Source organism: Hoplias malabaricus, chromosome 1 (genome assembly GCF_029633855.1).
Source record: "Hoplias malabaricus isolate fHopMal1 chromosome 1, fHopMal1.hap1, whole genome shotgun sequence".
Classification (NCBI taxonomy): domain Eukaryota; kingdom Metazoa; phylum Chordata; class Actinopteri; order Characiformes; family Erythrinidae; genus Hoplias; species Hoplias malabaricus.
In genome coordinates, this window is record NC_089800.1 from 54,677,078 (window position 1) to 54,694,289 (window position 17,212).

General features: G+C 44.1%; 1 protein-coding gene across 1 annotated transcript; it reads right to left on the reverse strand.

The window, feature by feature from the left end:
* Positions 1-5,880: 5,880 nt before the first annotated feature.
* On the reverse strand, positions 5,881-15,037 carry lrfn1 (leucine rich repeat and fibronectin type III domain containing 1). Its single transcript, XM_066679686.1, has 2 exons — positions 13,662-15,037; positions 5,881-8,319 (listed from the first exon to the last, which is right to left on the reverse strand). The coding sequence occupies exons 1-2, from the start codon at positions 15,035-15,037 to the stop codon at positions 7,389-7,391; spliced, it is 2,307 nt and encodes a 768-aa protein (XP_066535783.1). The 3' UTR covers positions 5,881-7,388.
* Between the last annotated feature and the right edge of the window lie 2,175 nt (positions 15,038-17,212).

A 17,212-nucleotide genomic window follows, 5' to 3' on the forward strand; every position in this document is an offset into this window, starting at 1 on the left:
TAGGTCTCATCCAGTTTTCCTCATATATTTATTTTTAACTAAATGAACACAATAGTTTTTCTGTGTAAGGGTGAATCCCATTTCATAATTTTACCCTTACCCTACCCTTATTGTTGGAAATTAGTTGCAGTATGTAGTCTTTAAAATCATCCCCTACAAAACAGGATGATGCTTTAAGAGCCAGGCGCATCATCAAAACACAGAAAAGCAGCAATTCAGCCGTGAGTCTGCAGTGATATCAGTTTTGAACTTCAGCATAGTTAAATTTAAGGCGACACGCCTTCCACAATTATCTGTTGTCACCCACCCCTCACTTTCTGTGATATGAGGCTAAATATCGTCTTTTTGTTCCAAACTTCATTAGGTTCCATTAGGTTAAATTCTGCAGTAGCCACAGGTCCTAGAACATAATTGTTTTAGCATTTAATGTGGAATAGGAAATTCAGAGACATCAACAAACTACTAACAATGTTTCATGTTTGTGATAAAGTAAAGGGACAGAGTGCATTGAAAACAATATTAAATGATGATAATATATCATTTATTGCAGTTTATTAAATGAGAGAGCACTGATATTTTAGGTTTTAATTGGTCGCTATCTTGCCACTGACTCACAAGGCATTCATAGCCCTTCTTTTGAAGCTTGCCCCTCTCAGTTTCAAAGGGTATATAGCCCTCCCGTTCGACCAGACCGCCATTTCCCTAGAACAGAAACACCTCAACCCTAGACAAAATAAGAAGGGTAGCGCTAAGTGGTGAAATGGGATTCACTCTAAATCATCTCTAAGCAGTTGCCTGGTGTTCCACTGCTCTGTAGCCTCTCTTGCCCATGCTTTGTGAGTGTGTGCTCATGTGCAGCTGCTCCAGAGAATGGTACTGTTCAGGCATTTCTGTTACACTGAGAAAACCGCATGTCTGCGTCCTCTGCAGTGTCCTCTGAAAGTAGGCCACTGCTGATAAGAAGGGTCTAATCATTTTAGGATCCATGAAGCCCCTATCGAGACATTCAGGATCGGACTGCCAACAATATTCCGGCCCCATTCCGATTGGTTCCTATTCCCCACCTCCGAAAATGACTGTATATTACTCCTGCTGTTACTGCTACTCCACTATTAATACTATTAGAGGTGTAACAGAATAATAAAATAATAGAAATAAAGTTAATTATTCATCGCCATCGCTACAAAACGTACCGTCTTCCTGACATGCTTCACACCGGTCACGTTCTCCTGAAACATTCACCTGGCTTTGATCTTTTATTCATCGCTTTGGTCTTTTATTCTTCGTTACTTAGGAAAGGTCAACCGTGTTTCATTCTTCACCAGGAGATCTATAGCTATTTCTGGTCTTAGACACACGCACACACACACACACACACACACACACTTCTATACACATACATACACACTTCTATACACACACACACACACACACACTTCTATAAACATACATGCACACTCCTACACCCACACACACACACACACACACACACTTCTATAAACATACATGCACACTTCTACACCCACCCACACACACACACACACACACACACACTTCTATAAACATACATGCACACTTCTACACCCACACACACACACACACACACACACACACACACTTCTATAAACATACATGCACACACTCCTATACACATACACACACACACTCCTATACACATACACACACACACTCCTACACACACACACACACACACACTCCTATACACACACACACACACACACACACACACTGTGTAAGTATCCCTTCTGTTTTCTGACCATTGCGTCAGTGCTGGATCTGGACGCTGCTCAGACTCATTAAACTCAACTGGTTTCACTCTTCCAATTAATTTTTCACAGGAGCTGCTCACAGCAGGTCGAGGAACACTCAATTACACTGCGCCGTGAACACTCTGGAGCAGCTGCACATGAGCCAGTGCCCACCATACCCAATGCCAAGTATTGCCGGACCCCCCTGAAGACCCACAGCACTGGGGCTGCTACTGAAGAGCTGAAGAGGAGAAACCAGATACACCCGGAAAGACCAACAGCCTTTGGGGGGGGGGGGGGGGGGGGGGAGTGGTGCTATAGGAGGACTAGAGTATGCAGTTGTGTAAAACTTCATTTCCCAGAGTCCTCTGGGGCAATCAGGATGAGGGCTGCAGTCAAGACCCAGGCAAACAGCACTCTGTCTCTGTTGTGGAGGAGTGGCCGCGTTAGAGGTCAATCTGTTTCTCGAGAACACGACAGATAATGAAAAAAAGAAAGACATGAGTAGAAGAGAAAAGAAAAGAAAAGAAAAGAAAAAAGATAAGAAAGAAAAATGAAAGGAACATGTAAAATAAGAACAGAAATATAAAATAGAAGTGGATTTTTCTCCTGTGTCTTTGCCTCATCCTCATCTAGTCCTCAAGTCATGCTTTACACTTTTTTGCCTCATCCTCACATCATGTTTGTTTCATTCTCACCTTGTCTTTGACTCATATTCGCCTTATACTTGACTCATCCAAACCATGACTTAATTTTGCCTCATCCTCACCTCGTCCTTAACTCATGCTCCCCTCATCTTTGACCACCGCTTCAATCGTGACTCATCCTCAACTCATTCTTACCTTGTGCCCAAACTGTTGTCAGCTTGTCCTCGCCTTGTCCTTGTAGACCTGACAAGGAGCAGTGTTGGGATCCAAAACTAATGATCAACACCAGCCCCTGACCTCACTGATAATTTTGTGGCGTAATGCCACCAAATCCTCATTGAAATGTTCTGAAATGTGGTGTAGCCTCCCATAGTGGGAACTGATACTGCAGCAATGAGGGGCGATCCACTGCTGCGCTACACTTCAGAGAACCGACACCCACAGTGGTATTCCCTATGTTTCCCCTCCGGATCATTCCCACATCGGAACAGTCTTTCGAGTGTTGACACAATCATCTGGACCAGTGAGTGTGTCAGCGACGTTCCACAGGGACTCAGATTAACAGTCCCATAAAGACCTACAGGAATGAGCTGCTAATCGATCCGGCTTTGGACTCTGCTGTCAGCTTCAGCTGATTTAGCGTTCCACAGAGCTCAGAGAGTCCCCCCACACTGTTCCTTCACTCTCCACCAATCACAGCCCAGCCAAGGGAAGTTCACGCCAGAACGGCGTTCCAGAGCAGTGGGTGTGATATGAGCCATGGAGGAATGCTATAAACAGTTAGCGCTATATAAAGAGAGTGTAAACGCATGCTGTTATTTTCGTGAGGTGATGATAGAGAGATCTTACAGCAGGAGTGTGCACGCTGTCGGCTGGATGTTTTTGGTCGGTGGACTATTCTCAGTGCAACAGTGACACTGAGGGATTTAAAAACTCCAGCAGCACTGCTGTGTCTGATCCACTCGCACCAGCACAACACACACTAACACACCACCACCACCACGTCAGTGTCATTGCAGCGCTGAGAATGATCCACCACCACATCACATCTGCTCTGTGGGGGTCCTGAGCGCTGAGGAACAGGGGGAAAGGGGTGTAGCAAAGTTTGCAGAGCCACAGGATGAGTCTGTAGTTGTAGAACTACAGAGTGATCAGAGTGGTCAGTGCAACCAACCACCAAGTGGTGGCTTTAAGTAAGTCTTTATTCTGCATTTGTTAGGACCTTTAGCCAGGTCTGTCCCTTCAGGAGCAGATTATTAATGTATCTTAGGGTTTGTCCTATGTTCTTTCACCTTTTACCACGTGTTTAAAGGAACAATCTGTAACATATTTGCTACACTAAATGATAAACTGAGCAGGGTGTATCATCAGAGTTAAGGAAAGTCCTATATAGGCTCCATTAACTGTGGAACTCAACATTCAAACATGAAAATTGTGATTAAGAAGCACCTAATTGCCTCCTAAATTAACATTTAAGGTGGAAATGTCACAATCTGAAGCTGGTGATACAGGAAGAATGGCAGCAGCTCATTCACCTGTTTGGTTATAGTCAGTGAGATGTTTTAGTGAGATGATGTACACTTTTGTGTCTAAATAAGTTGACTATACCATATACTTATATATATCAACTTAGCTATGACTGTAGGTTAATTTTCCCTCTACTTGGCAACCCACAGGATCTTTATATCTGGGGAGGAGGGGGAGGGGGGCTATAATACCCATTTAAAATGCTTGCTGTCAGTATTTTTTGCTCCTTAAGACACTGAGCCCAGGTTATTTACCCTTCGTTTACAGTGAACTCCAGTGAGGTGAGGTGGAATCTCTAGTGGCTGAGTGTTTTTTTATTTGCTGTTAGAAATTATATAATTCCAACAGGAGTTAGAATAGTTCAGATTATAAACTCAGTGTTCTCAAAAACGCCATTCATTTGGATGTTAATCATCTTGACTGGTATCTAAGTTCCTTAGAACTTAACGTTACTCTATACTTAACATTTTCTAATTAACTTGGTCGGGGCAAAGCGGCACCTCAAGGCCATTGCGAGCCATAAACACGCACCTCCTGATGGATGATGCGCTCCAGAAAACAAACGCCTCGTCTTGCCTCGGAAGAAAGACGAGTAATTAGAGGCGGCGGCAGCGTCACAGGAACTATTAGCATGTTAATCAGTCTGATAATTGCATTCATGTGTGGGGGCTTTTGGAATCATTCATCATCACGTTCCTCTCCAGAACCCCCACATTATATACAAACGGGCCTTAATGGACTCTGAGACGTTTCACACTCCCCTGTCTGTAGCAGACGTAGCACAGAGGGACAATGCTCCCTCGGCTCCGGGAACAAGCCGCTGCTCTCATCTGGGACAATGTGGCTGCTGCTCTGCTGTTAAAACAGCGCTCTGCTAATCACTCTCATGGTGGGCAGGGTTAAGTCTCCACAAAGACAGGACAGCTTTAGAGCTGAAGCTGATAGGATAATCAAGCTAAGAGTATGGCTGGTAAGTTAGCCCTGTTAGTGCAGCGGTTAAACCTGCATCACTCAGTGGAAGAGAAGGAAATCTGTCTGGTTTCAGAGTGCAGCACTAATATAACCACATGAGGAAGATGAATGAATATGTCTTACACAGCTACTCTTTCTCCATCAGAGAAAGTATCACAGCACTCAGTAGCACAGAAGCCCACCACCTCCTTGCTTCGGGGGGTGGGGATGGGGTGTAGGGGGTGGTAAAGGATCCCACTGCAGAGCATAATGAGGAGAAAAATGTCATTATCCTCTGTTAGCCACATTAGCATTTTTATCCTAGGATCTAATGGAAGACTCCAGCACATTTCTCTGATTTCTTGACAGAATCACACACAGATCCTACCCAAGCTTTGAGCTACCCAAATCCCAAATGTCTCCCTACATCCTCTGTAGGACACAGTGTGGGTCATAAAATAACTGTTTCTCCACTTGCACAGTGAAATTTATTATTTAAAAAATGTATTAATCTATAAGATTCACATTTATGTGTCACATTAGTGTCTGAACACTGTCTGGCTGCTGTATTATCTGTGCGTATTATCTGTGATGTGCGCTAGGTAGAGAGTATTGCATTATCTGTGACGTGCTGCTCTCAACAAACTGATACAGATGAACAGAACTCTGTTTACAAACATGATGTGAATAAATGGGTCAGGAATCCATACTATATATTTCTTTAACTTTAAAATCTAAATGAGTACGGTGGCTAATTTACAAAATGAAGTCAGCTGTAACCCATGGATACAGAAGTTCTAGACCTGGACCTAAAATATTTTGCCACCTAGCACAGGTAAAGTTCGCTTATGGGGATCTTGTATGTCCTTATATGGGAAGTAGATGGGTGGGTGCAGCATCATTGTAGAGAGCAGAAGAGAAAAAGACACAGAAGAGAAAAAAGACACACAGAAGACAGACAGAGTCAACCAACACACACAGAAAACTTTAATCCCCTTCCATGAGTGGTCCAAACTTTAATATACTAAACCCAGAATGGAGGAGGGGCTGTGATGACCCAGATTTTTAATGTAAAAACTTGTGGCCATCGTCCAGAGCGCCTCGTAAAAAGCCATGTCACTTATGACTTACATATTTAGAACACATACACCAATAGTTTCATAATATATTTATATAGGTACTTTTCTGTTGTCTTTTTGTTTGTTGCTGTCTCTCTTTTATTTGTTTGCGTCTTTGTTTGTATTATTATTATTTTTTTTATCTAGACCAGCCAGATGCAATGGCGATAGCTATCGTACAGTTGGCGTATTACTCTGAAGGACGTGGTCGGTGCCGGCGCAGGAGCAGTCCGGTCTAGGGGCACGTACCGGTACAGCCCTCTCAGGAAGTTTGTTGCTGTACGTATCATTGTATAGACTGGTTCCATACGTCGTCCTCAGGCGTCCGTATGTGTCTCGTGTCTTCTGTGCAGAATGTCTTTGAACAGAGCCCACACATGTGAACACAGCGTGGTGCTGTCTCCTTGTCCTACTCATCTTTGTCGTCAGGGTGATTCACTTTATGAAGTAATACAAAGGAACTGAAAAATCTCGTAACTGTTGCCCTGCGCCCCTTGGCATCACATCAAAAACAAGCTGTTAAAAAAAGGACAAGAAACGCAAAATAAAGTGATGTATTCCCATAGAGACGGGGACAACCAGAAACAAGTGGACAGTGTGTGTGTGTGTGTGTGTGTGTGTGTGTGTGTGTTTGAGAGAGAGACAGGTAGCAGCATCCTCCTCTGTTTCATGTTAAAGAATAAGGCACCGCTGCATTACAAGAAAGGACATGGCTCTCTCTCTCTCTCTCTCTCTCTCTCTCTCTCTCTCTCTCTCTCTCTCTCTCTCTCTCTCTAGTGGACGGCAGGAGGAGGCAGAATGGGGCCACAGAACATGAATAAAACCTGGACAAAAACACACGAGAAAGCTAGTGTGTGTGTGTGTGTGTGTGTGTGTGTGTGTGTGTGTGTTTTACAGGAGTGTCACTAGAGATTAGTGGGTGAAGAGCTAAGCCCAGAGACCCTGAATTTGAGAGGTCATAACAGGCATAAGTTTCTGGTTTACTGCCTCTATTTGCACTAGATTGTGGAACGTTACAGTGTGAATTTGATGGTAAACAGTCATATTAACATCAGTGAGATCAGGGGGTGGTGCTGAATTACTTTTGAAGTGTAGACTACACTCTGGATCGTCTCAAAGATGGATGGTGCCCCATCACTCCAGAGAACACAGATCCACTTTATTTTTAATTAGTCACCATTTAACATTAGCCATGGGGTCTGTTAGTCTCATGTGCAGCTGCTCCATCCACCTCTGCTAGTGACATCCCTGAGGAAGTGACTAGGTGTGTGTTTGTATGGATAAGTACTGCATCACTTTGTATGTGTCTGCATTTGTGCCATTGTTGGTTCAGATCCAGTCTTGGGCCAGACAGGGCTGCCCCATGTCTCCTCTGCTCACACAGTGCTCTCCAGCATCCATTCAGTGCTGCTGAAGGTGACCCTGCGACTGGCCGGCGGCGAGGCCTCAGTGTTCAGGTTTGTGCTGGACTTGTGTCTGCGGGTTCTCGCCCTCCGGGGATAGCTGTGGCTCTGGAAAAGAGCGTAATCACCATCGAACGAGAAGCGGTGCCTGGTCCTGGCCAGTTCACCTGGCAGCAGCCCCATTCCACTTAAAGCCCCTTTCTTGCCATCCCGGGTTTTGGGCAGAGGGATGTCCTCAACTGCTCTGGAGCCAATCAGACACAGGGACATAGTGGAGCCTGTCAGGCTGCTGTCCGTTTGGGTGTCCTCAGAAGGGGGGTTGCCCAAACTTGCCCGGCGAGATGCTGACGCTAAGGGAACAGATCCAGAAGGCATGGGCACATCTGGGCTCAGTGGAGGCCGTTCAACTTTAAGTTCATCTCGGGTTTCGTTCTCAAGGCTCAGAAGAACCAGAGCTTTGCAGTCAGTCCCAACCTGGGACTCCCTTCGGTGGGTACGCTCCTCAGCCTCCTGCTGCTGCAGCTTTGATCCAGGACGTCCTGAGCGATTCCCGTTTGTCTGTGAGTGCCCATGAATGTTGGCTCCACTGTTGTTCCCAATGCCAGCCTTGGCCTTGGCATTGTCGTAGGCCTTGTAGCGTATCATGAGGATGACGATGAAGACCAGGACAGAGGCCACGATGACTCCCCCGATGATGATGATCATGGTGCCGCCCAGGAACTGGCTGTGGCCAAAGCGGCACTGTCCAGCCTCTGGCGCTGTGCGGAAATGGACGCACCCCACCACCCGCGTCGCCGTCAGAGACGTGATGCCATCATCGTAAACAGCCAGGACACACAGCTCATACTCTCGGCCTGCCGCCAGGTCACTGATACGGAACGTCTTGCTTTCAGATGGGATCATTCTGAGAAAGACATGGGACAGGCAAGAAAACAGACATGGTCAAAAGTGTGATGTGAAAACAGAAATATTGAATAAAGAAATGAACAAAAATGATTTACATAGTGAATTGACTGGATTTAGTGACTGATATCTCACATAAAGTGTCTTTTTCACTTTCTGACAATTAACACCCGTAATAAACACTTTATGGAAGATATAAGACAGTAAAAAACAAAACAAAAAAATCAGTAAAAAAATTATTGAAGTTATTTACAGTTTACTATTTCCCATAAACACTTCTATTTTGTGATGTAACAAAAAAAAAAAATTACACGACAATATGCAGTTACCCTACATCTGTGTGGGTGAGGAAGCATGAATCTGCTGTACAGCACAGGTCATCGAGTCACTCTGAGGAATGACTACGTCAGCATGAGCGATGTCCTATTGACCTGAGTTTACACATAGGGCCTGTCCTGAAGAACTCGACATGACTACTTTTTAGTACCAAGTCCAGTGTGTTTTATTTTATTATTGTTATTATTTTTGTTTGTTTACTCATAGTCTGTGTTGTGTTAACATCTAGTTTTGGATAGAGCTCCATCACTGAGATGTAAAAAGCTGCTTTACAGAGTAATGCTTCTCCATGCTTAGCATTGGGCGCTGTGAGCATAACTTTATTTATAGCTGCTCTAAAGTAACCCCAGCCATTTCTAGCCTTTCTACAGAGAATATCTGTGAAGATCTGTGATCACTAACAGCCGAGTTTATTGCCCAAAAAGGTTTGGACACACATGGAAGGAGGGATGCTCGGAAGGTGAAGGGACATAGGAATCTGAAGCTGCAGAGCTGGATTTAAGGAATAGCTGTGATTTCTGGGACAAGCTGGATACTCCTGCACACTGTAGGTGTTGGATTAAAATCAGGAAAAAAGGCAGACAAAAAAAAGAAAAATGGAAAATACGTCCCTGACAAACATCTGGGCGTGCTCACAAGGTACTTAAGCATATTTACAACCCATCTCCTTTTATATGCTAATCCCAGCACTCGTTCTACCGGGGCTTCCTTTCTTGTTCTCCTTCTACCGTATTAACGTCCTCCTACACGGGACTTTCAATAAACGCTGGCTCCCATGTTTGCACGCCCTCGTCAAGATCCTCATGATTAACACACTCTTTTACACAAGGTTTATTTTTTCCCTGACTACAAAACCCCCCACCACACACACACACACACACACACACACACACACTCACTCCCCTGCCTTTCCTTGACATTTGGAGAAACAGGACCTTGCAAGAACAACTGGAGACGTGTTAATCCCAGTTGCTTGGAGAGAGTAGAAACAGATAAATGCCTTTATTGTTGAATTCATCCACTTGCCTGGAACACTGACAATGCCCTTGGGCAGAAACAACCCCAGGCTGCTCTCTGGTTCAGTGCGGAGAGAGGTTTAAGTCTGGAATGCTAAGCTTATGTCTCAAAGAAGTATTCAAGACTTGTGAATATAATCTGAGACAACTGGCGTCCCCTTGCAGCTAGAATAACACAAACAACACATTTTCCTTCAGGTTGTTTCAGCTAGCATGCATTCCAATAACTGGTCCGCCATTTGGACACAAACGGCATTAGATGCTCTAATACTTCTTTTGCTGGTATTCAGCCATGAGAGCATACCAGAGGTCAGATGATGATAATGATGATGATGATCTTGATCTTGACTGGTTCTGGCTCACAATCACCACTCCAACTCATCCCAAAATGATTTGCTTGAGCTACGTTATGCCAGAGAACACAGATCCACTGTTGCACAGCTACGTTTTTTTTTTAAACCACTGTTCTGCGTGTCTGCCTCCGTAGTTAAGTCAATTTGAAACTAACACTGGCAAAGAGCTCCCACAATATATAGAATCAATCAATGTAGAGTCAATACTCTGTTTACAGGCCATGCATTTTTGCAGGTTGTAGAAACCACAACAGTATGTGACCAGTGGTGGCATGCAGATGTGTAAGCTACACTATTCATTTGTTGCATGATATAATATAATATATTTAGCCTGAGCTCCTCTACTGAGTGACATAGATGATCTGAGCTCAGTTTATGAATGTGATGTGGATACATGGGTCACGAATCTATACTTATATTTGTTTCATTTTAAATGTGGACTGGGCGGCACGGTGGCACAGCATGTAATGTCGCAGACACGCAGCTCCAGGGACCTGGAGGTTGTGGGTTCGATTCCTGCTCCGGGTGACTGTCTGTGAGGAGTGTGGTGTGTTCTCCCCATGTCTGCGTGGGTTTCCTCTGGGTGACTGTCTGTGAGGAGTGTGGTGTGTTCTCCCCGTGTCTGCGTGGGTTTCCTCCGGGTCACTGTCTGTGAGGAGTGTGGTGTGTTCTCCCCGTGTCTGCGTGGGTTTCCTCCAGGTGACTGTCTGTGAGGAGTGTGGTGTATTCTCCCCGTGTCTGCGTGGGTTTCCTCCGGGTGCTCTGGTTTCCTCCCACAGTCCAAAAAAACACACGTTGGTAGGTGGATTGGCGACTCAAAAATTTTCCGTAGGTGTGAGTGAATGTGTGCCTGGACTGGCACCCCCTCCAGGGTGTATTCCTGCCTTGCACCCAATGATTCCAGGTAGGCTCTGGACCCACCGTGACCCTGAACTGGATAAGTGGTTACAGATAATGAATGCATGAATGAATGAGTGAATAAATGTGGACTACAAAAGTTGAAAGAAACAATAAAACTATTGAAACAGGTTTATTTGTGTGATTGAGTAATGAGTATGTCCCCAATGTGGTGGATACTCTGTATTGTGTAATACACTACAACCCATGGATAGCAGCAGGTCAACTGTCTCCTTCTTTGAGTCAGGTCAGACATTTGGCAATAAAGCTGAACACTTCTCTATAGATTTTATGGTCAATTAAACATGTTGGATGTTGTGAATTATTGAAGAAATTATGGAAAAAGCAACAGTATTTGACCAATTATGGTTTAACTCTAATTTCCCCTTCAATGAGTTTCTTCTTTCTGTACACAACATGCTCTTCCTTCAAGATGCATGAAGCCAACCCATTGCTTTTTAATAAAAAAAGAAAAAAAAAAGATTATAATGCAAAACTGACCAGATTAAGGGTCCAGTTGAGAAAACACACTGTCCAGATGTCAGATGCAGTAGCTAGAATAGTTATCAAGGAGGGTGCATACTACCCATCCAGAGAGCAAGGCCAAGTATGATGTCTAGACCTGAACCAGTGATCTCCTGCTATTACGAACAACGCTTTGAATACCGTGCCACTTGGGAGCCCCCCGCATCTTTAATCTTATATCTAAAAACATTCAGATTAAATTAGTGTCTATGTTTCCTATTGAGCATTTGTACCAGTGTGTAATTAGAGTGCATCTGTCTGTTCCGATGCCGTTTCTCACGCATATGCCGTTATCGCTATCAGTCGATCCATTCGGGAACCTAATTATGAGGCGCCACAGGTGAGCAATCAAGGACGTAAGATGTATTATGTGATAGAGAAGCGTGTGGCAAACTTAATCAATCAGGATAACGATTCCATCTTGTCAGTTTTACCAGATCCTCCTTTTACAACATCCTTCATTTCTAGAACTAGCTCGAAAATGTAGGGACTTTAACTTAATAACTTTGTAGTTCCAGCTAAATATCTCTGTAGTTCTGCCTTAATATCTCAACAGTTCCACTTCAATATCACTAGTTCCTCCTTATTATCTGCCTATGTGGTGCCTTCTGGATCTCAAACGTTTCTTTTGAGGAAAACAGCCTAGGAATGTCCCCTTTGTCTCCTCGTGTGAACTCTTGAGTATATTCCACTGAACTAAAGACAGAACTAAGAGCATTTAATGAGTGTTATCCTTATTGATGTGGACCCAAGTGTTTCAAGTCTCAGATGCTGTTTCTCCTGCGAGTTTTGAGAGGATCATCACAAGTTTTCTGACCTGTCAATGAGAAACTTTTGAGCCATAAATATTTCCTCTGGGAGGTCTTTATGTTTTAGCCCCAGCTTTAGAGATTTACAGCTTTTGGGGAGTTGGTCTGAGATGGTCTTTCATTAAGCCTAGTAAAGTTGCTCAAGAATCATCATGGCTCAGGTTTTCTTTTTTCCTTATACTTCGCTGTAAATTCAGCTGTTCTGCTCTGGTGTTTGTGAGCACTTTCATGACCCTGGCTGTTGGAGGTGTCCCGTTTGTGTTGGTGTCATAAGCAGCATGCTGATTCAATGACTATTCTTTCACTCTCTTGTTTTTTTGACCCTGTACAATGCCTCCACCCCACAAAGCCATTTAGCGGGAAATTGTTCCAATACACCAGAGGCGACCCAGCTTAGCCACTTTCATGTCTTGTGCCTACTGAAAAACCACTGCTGTTTGTCCTTGAAAGACAACATCACTCTGTTCATGTTTTAGTTTTGGACTTTTGCTGGAGATTTGTCTGCATTTTCTAGTCTCACTAATCTTTAATAATGAGTCGGACTTGGATCTAAATCCGATCTAATGCTCATTCAAGCAGCTCTGCAGCAGCGCCTGCGAACGGCACGCTATCTGAAATTATTCAGAGGGTTTTTAGGCCGTGGCAGAAGCTCTCTGAGAGGTAATAAATGTCAGGAGTGTTTTACTCCTCTGTGATTGGACGGGGAACATGGATGCTAAGCTGCATAATGCAGTATGTGTAGTGGCAGGGAGCTCTGCTTTCGGGGTTCCTTTGAGGACGCTGGGTGAAATACAGCACATTTCGCTGAATCATGAATGTCTTTTATGGCTGCTGTAAATCGGAAGGCTTTTCCTTGTTGATATGAGGACTAAGCACTGTCTTCTTTTTCTGCATACTGTTTTTCATTTAAAATCCCACTCTGCTGCACAGATCACCATAGAGTCGTCAGTCTTATGTTTGCCTTCCTTGTAAACATTGTTCAGATCAATACATAGTGCTTCATCCTTAGCCTAGTGCCTACAAACAGCAGTGAGCATTATTGTGGCCACTGCAAAACCCCAAGCACCAGCTTATTCTAAGACGTGAAGCAAGTCAAACTGTTGTTAACGCAAAGCCACTGAAAGTCAAATATCACATCTCTATCCCATTCCCTACACAATCTAGCATTTCCTAATATATGTTGAGAAATCTCAATGGATGTGTGATGTAACCGTGGAATGCAAGCTTCTTAATGAAGTGAGAGACCGCTAATGGATATAAAAACATAAAGAAGAGTCTTTTTAATGAGGATAAGAGGCACAGTTCTGTGCTATGGAAGATTATATAACCCTGTAAGTCATGCACAGCAGTACTATGTGTACCTCCTATATGTCCACTCTAGGAGGATGGTGCATGGTGCTCTCTTACCTATAAACCAAGGTGTCGTCCATGGTGCTGTTGTACTGTATCTGGTACATGCGGATTCCAGGTATGTGTCGCTCGGAGGGCCAGTGGATCATGGCTGAGTTGGAGGTCAGCTCATCCACCACCACCCTCTTGTCCTGCTTGGTGTCATTGTTGCCAGACTTGGTTGAGGTGGTTATGTCAGAGAGACCAGGGTCCGCCTCCCTCATGTGACCGGTATTGTTGACGAACAAGGGCAAAGGGATCATGTTTATCTCCACAGCTGCAGTAGCAATGCCAGCAGCATTGGAAGCAACACAGTTGAATGCACCACTGTCTTTGAGTGTTGTGATCAGAATATCCAGAGTACCATTGTCATACAAGATGGTACGGGAGTTATTGTGTACCAACTTGCCATCTGGAAAACGCCAGTGTATTGCAGGCTCCGGGTCCCCCATGGCCTTACATTTGAGAGTGACCCCTTGCCCCTCCATCACATAAGGCTTGGTGGAATGGTGCTTGATGATGAGTGGGGGCTCGCAGATGAACTCCTCCTCCTGGATTGACCAGAAGTACTTGTCCATCAGCTGCTCAGGGGAGGCACATGTCTCCAAATCATCCTCTCGCGTAAGCCTGCGCAACCACAGCAACTCACAGTTACAGTGGAGTGGATTCCCGCCGAAGCTCACGGTCAGCTTGGAGGAACTGGACGAGCCTTTGGGGTCAGACAGCACTTGGGCATGCTGAAAGAGGCTGTCTGGAGGCAGTTTCTGCAAGCGGTTGGAGGTCATGTCCAAGCGGACCAGTTTGGTCAGGAGGGTAAACGTTCCTACTTCTATGTGGTCAATGAGATTGTGATCCAGAGTCAGCGTGTTTATGTTAGTCATTCTGGCAATGGCTTCCCAAGGCAACGTCCTCAGGTTGTTATAAGACAAATCCAAGTCCTCAATCGTGGACACAAACTCATCGAAAGAAAAAGCATCAATCTGGTGGATCTGGTTGTTGCCCAGGATTAGATGCCGCAGGTTGATCAAGCCCTTCAGCTGGTCGTTCCTGATGTCTGTCAGACGGTTACCATCCATGTGCAGGGCCCTCAATGCCTTAAGCCCCACAAAGGCATGTGGGGCAATCTGGCTGATGGTATTCCGGGACAAGGTCAGGTGCACCAAGCTGGTCATGTTGAAAAAGTCCTTTCGGCGGACAGCTGTGATGAAGTTGTCTGTTAGCCTCAGCTCTACTGTCTTTCTGTCGATTGTAGGGGGCACGAATAAGAGGCCGGTCTTGGCACATAGCAGGGTCAGTGTCGGGGAGATGGTCTGGCAGATGCAACGTCCTGGGCAGTGTTGTCCCCGCACCAAAACCCCCAACAGCATCACACACAAAACATACCACCGCTCCATGGTTTATCAGCTTCCTGGTCCTGTAGAAGACACAAGACAGAGAGACAAACAAAGACATCCGTCAGCACCTGTAGAGTGTAGCTTTTAACTTTCCTGACAGAATGCAAATGTGCTCAGTGCACCGTGGTCTCCAAATAGCAACATTTCAGGATGAAAATAAGCCGTCAGGGTTTTCCAGGTTTGACATAACTATCAACTTCAAGGTTCCTCAACTCTGCTTAGATCTTAGACATAGATGATTTTTTGTTTCCATGTTTCCTTGTTTGCTTCCTTTCATTTTATCAAACAACCCTATTCAGTAAATTCTCAGCAGGTTGAAAGAACTGCAGCATTTTCACCTGATTTTTTTTATACTGTGGGAAAACTGCAGAGAGGTCCCAAAGGTGACGTGACAACAGCAAAAAGAGCATTTATCTAAGTCTATTAAGCAGCTCCTGAACAGGTTGTGAACAGGAGCCTTAATTACGTATCTGCAAATATAAGACAGAGCTATGCATTATTAAGCAGTTTCAGGAGTCTTTTATTGTGAACAATGAGAATGGAGCTCATTTACTTCCACCAAGCTACAGATGCCAAGAAATTTGCATTTCTGCAGCATTTTTGGGGTGTTTCTTATTCCAGGCTTCACAGAAACCTCACACAACCTTTCTTTGAAAATGTACTGCACTCTCACTTTACTCTTAAGTTAATTTCAAAAACAGCCATTGATTTAATTTATGTTTCAGCATCAGACAAAAGCAGAAAAGAATTTTAACAGAAGAGTACACAAGACTCAGCAGCTAAATGATCTTTGCTTGTTGACAGGTCGACTGTGCCTCCATTACAGCCTCCACTCTGTTCATAGGAGCTGCTTAGTCGTAGAGGTTAGTGCCAAATTCTGCAATTCCTCACAATCATTAATCACACATTAAACAATTTGAGTTACAAATGGGTTTCTGTGGTAATTCGAACAGCTTCTGAATGTAAACAAATCAGAGATAAATGTGTTTCTTCACACTCTTAGATGTCTCCTTTAGTTCATTCAGTGATTTTGATTGAAACAATTCAGACTTCAGCTGCTTTTTCTTTTTTCAGCACTTTGTTTGCACCTTCTGCTCTAAGGGGCTCTCAGCCTCTGCTCTATTTATTAAGAAGTCTTAACAGACTATGACCAGGTGACTCATCTCCCTCAATATCACTCCAGCCAAGCCCCAGCTGACCAATGTCTGGACATTGGCATTGTGGTAAATTTAATCCAAAGCAGTGTTGACCTCTCTTCTTGACTAATACATGTATAGCTTGCACCATTGGTCATTTTTATGTGTAAAAAAAGTATTTATAAAATAGTATGCATAGTATTTAAAAGAAAAAAATCAACATCTCTAAATCTTTAAATGACAGTGAAGTCTGGGCTCTAGGGTGGACAGTCCGTTGTTCTGAGGACATTCAGTAGACTCATTCAGTAGTAGTATTCAGGTTCTGTTCAATCTCAGAAAAGATTGGATATATTTTGAAAGAAATATCTCTGATTTCTGCACGGCTCTAAATCATAATTATTCACACAGGCCTGAGGTCATCCTACAGTCCGAATTCTCAAATTCTCAAGTATCTCCACAACCTCCAGGATCTCAGCTACAGTTCTGGATCCAGTGCTGGTGTGGTGCCTGGTGTAATAAAGTGTTTAAGTCACACAGCAGCATTGGTGAACCCTGGTGTTCAGGGGAATTATTTAAATGCTTGGTGACTAAAGGAGCAGAATGAGCTTCGCAGCAGCAGCAGCCTGTCAGCTCCCCTCAGCTTGATTCACCAAACTGTCGCCAGAGCGAAGAGATCCCTCTGCAACTAACCCCGCATCCATTCAGAGTGATGAGACAGAGCTGTCACTCGAGCTTGACATTGCGACGCAAATATAATTCACAGGTGAATATATCATTCCTAGGACAGGTGTTAGGTGTTCTCCAAAAAATATGTCTCCACCTGTCCTCCCGTCTTCCTCCCAGTCAACTGGAATATCAGGTACTGCAGCACTCTTGACACACACGCACACACACACACGCAACATTATATATATATATATATATATATATATATATATATATATATATATATATATATATTTACGTCATTGGTTCATGTCTGTGTGTCTGCTGTGAGTGGTGTATGTATTAATTAAGCAATAACCCATACAAACAATTA

Coding starts and splice junctions, on each gene's coding strand:
- lrfn1 (XM_066679686.1), bottom strand. CDS start 15,037: ATGGAGCGGTGGTATGTTTTGTGTGTGATGCTGTTGGGGGTTTTGGTG. Junction 8,320..13,661: donor GACGACACCTTGGTTTATAG/GTAAGAGAGCAC, acceptor TGTCTTTCTCAG/AATGATCCCATCTGAAAGCA.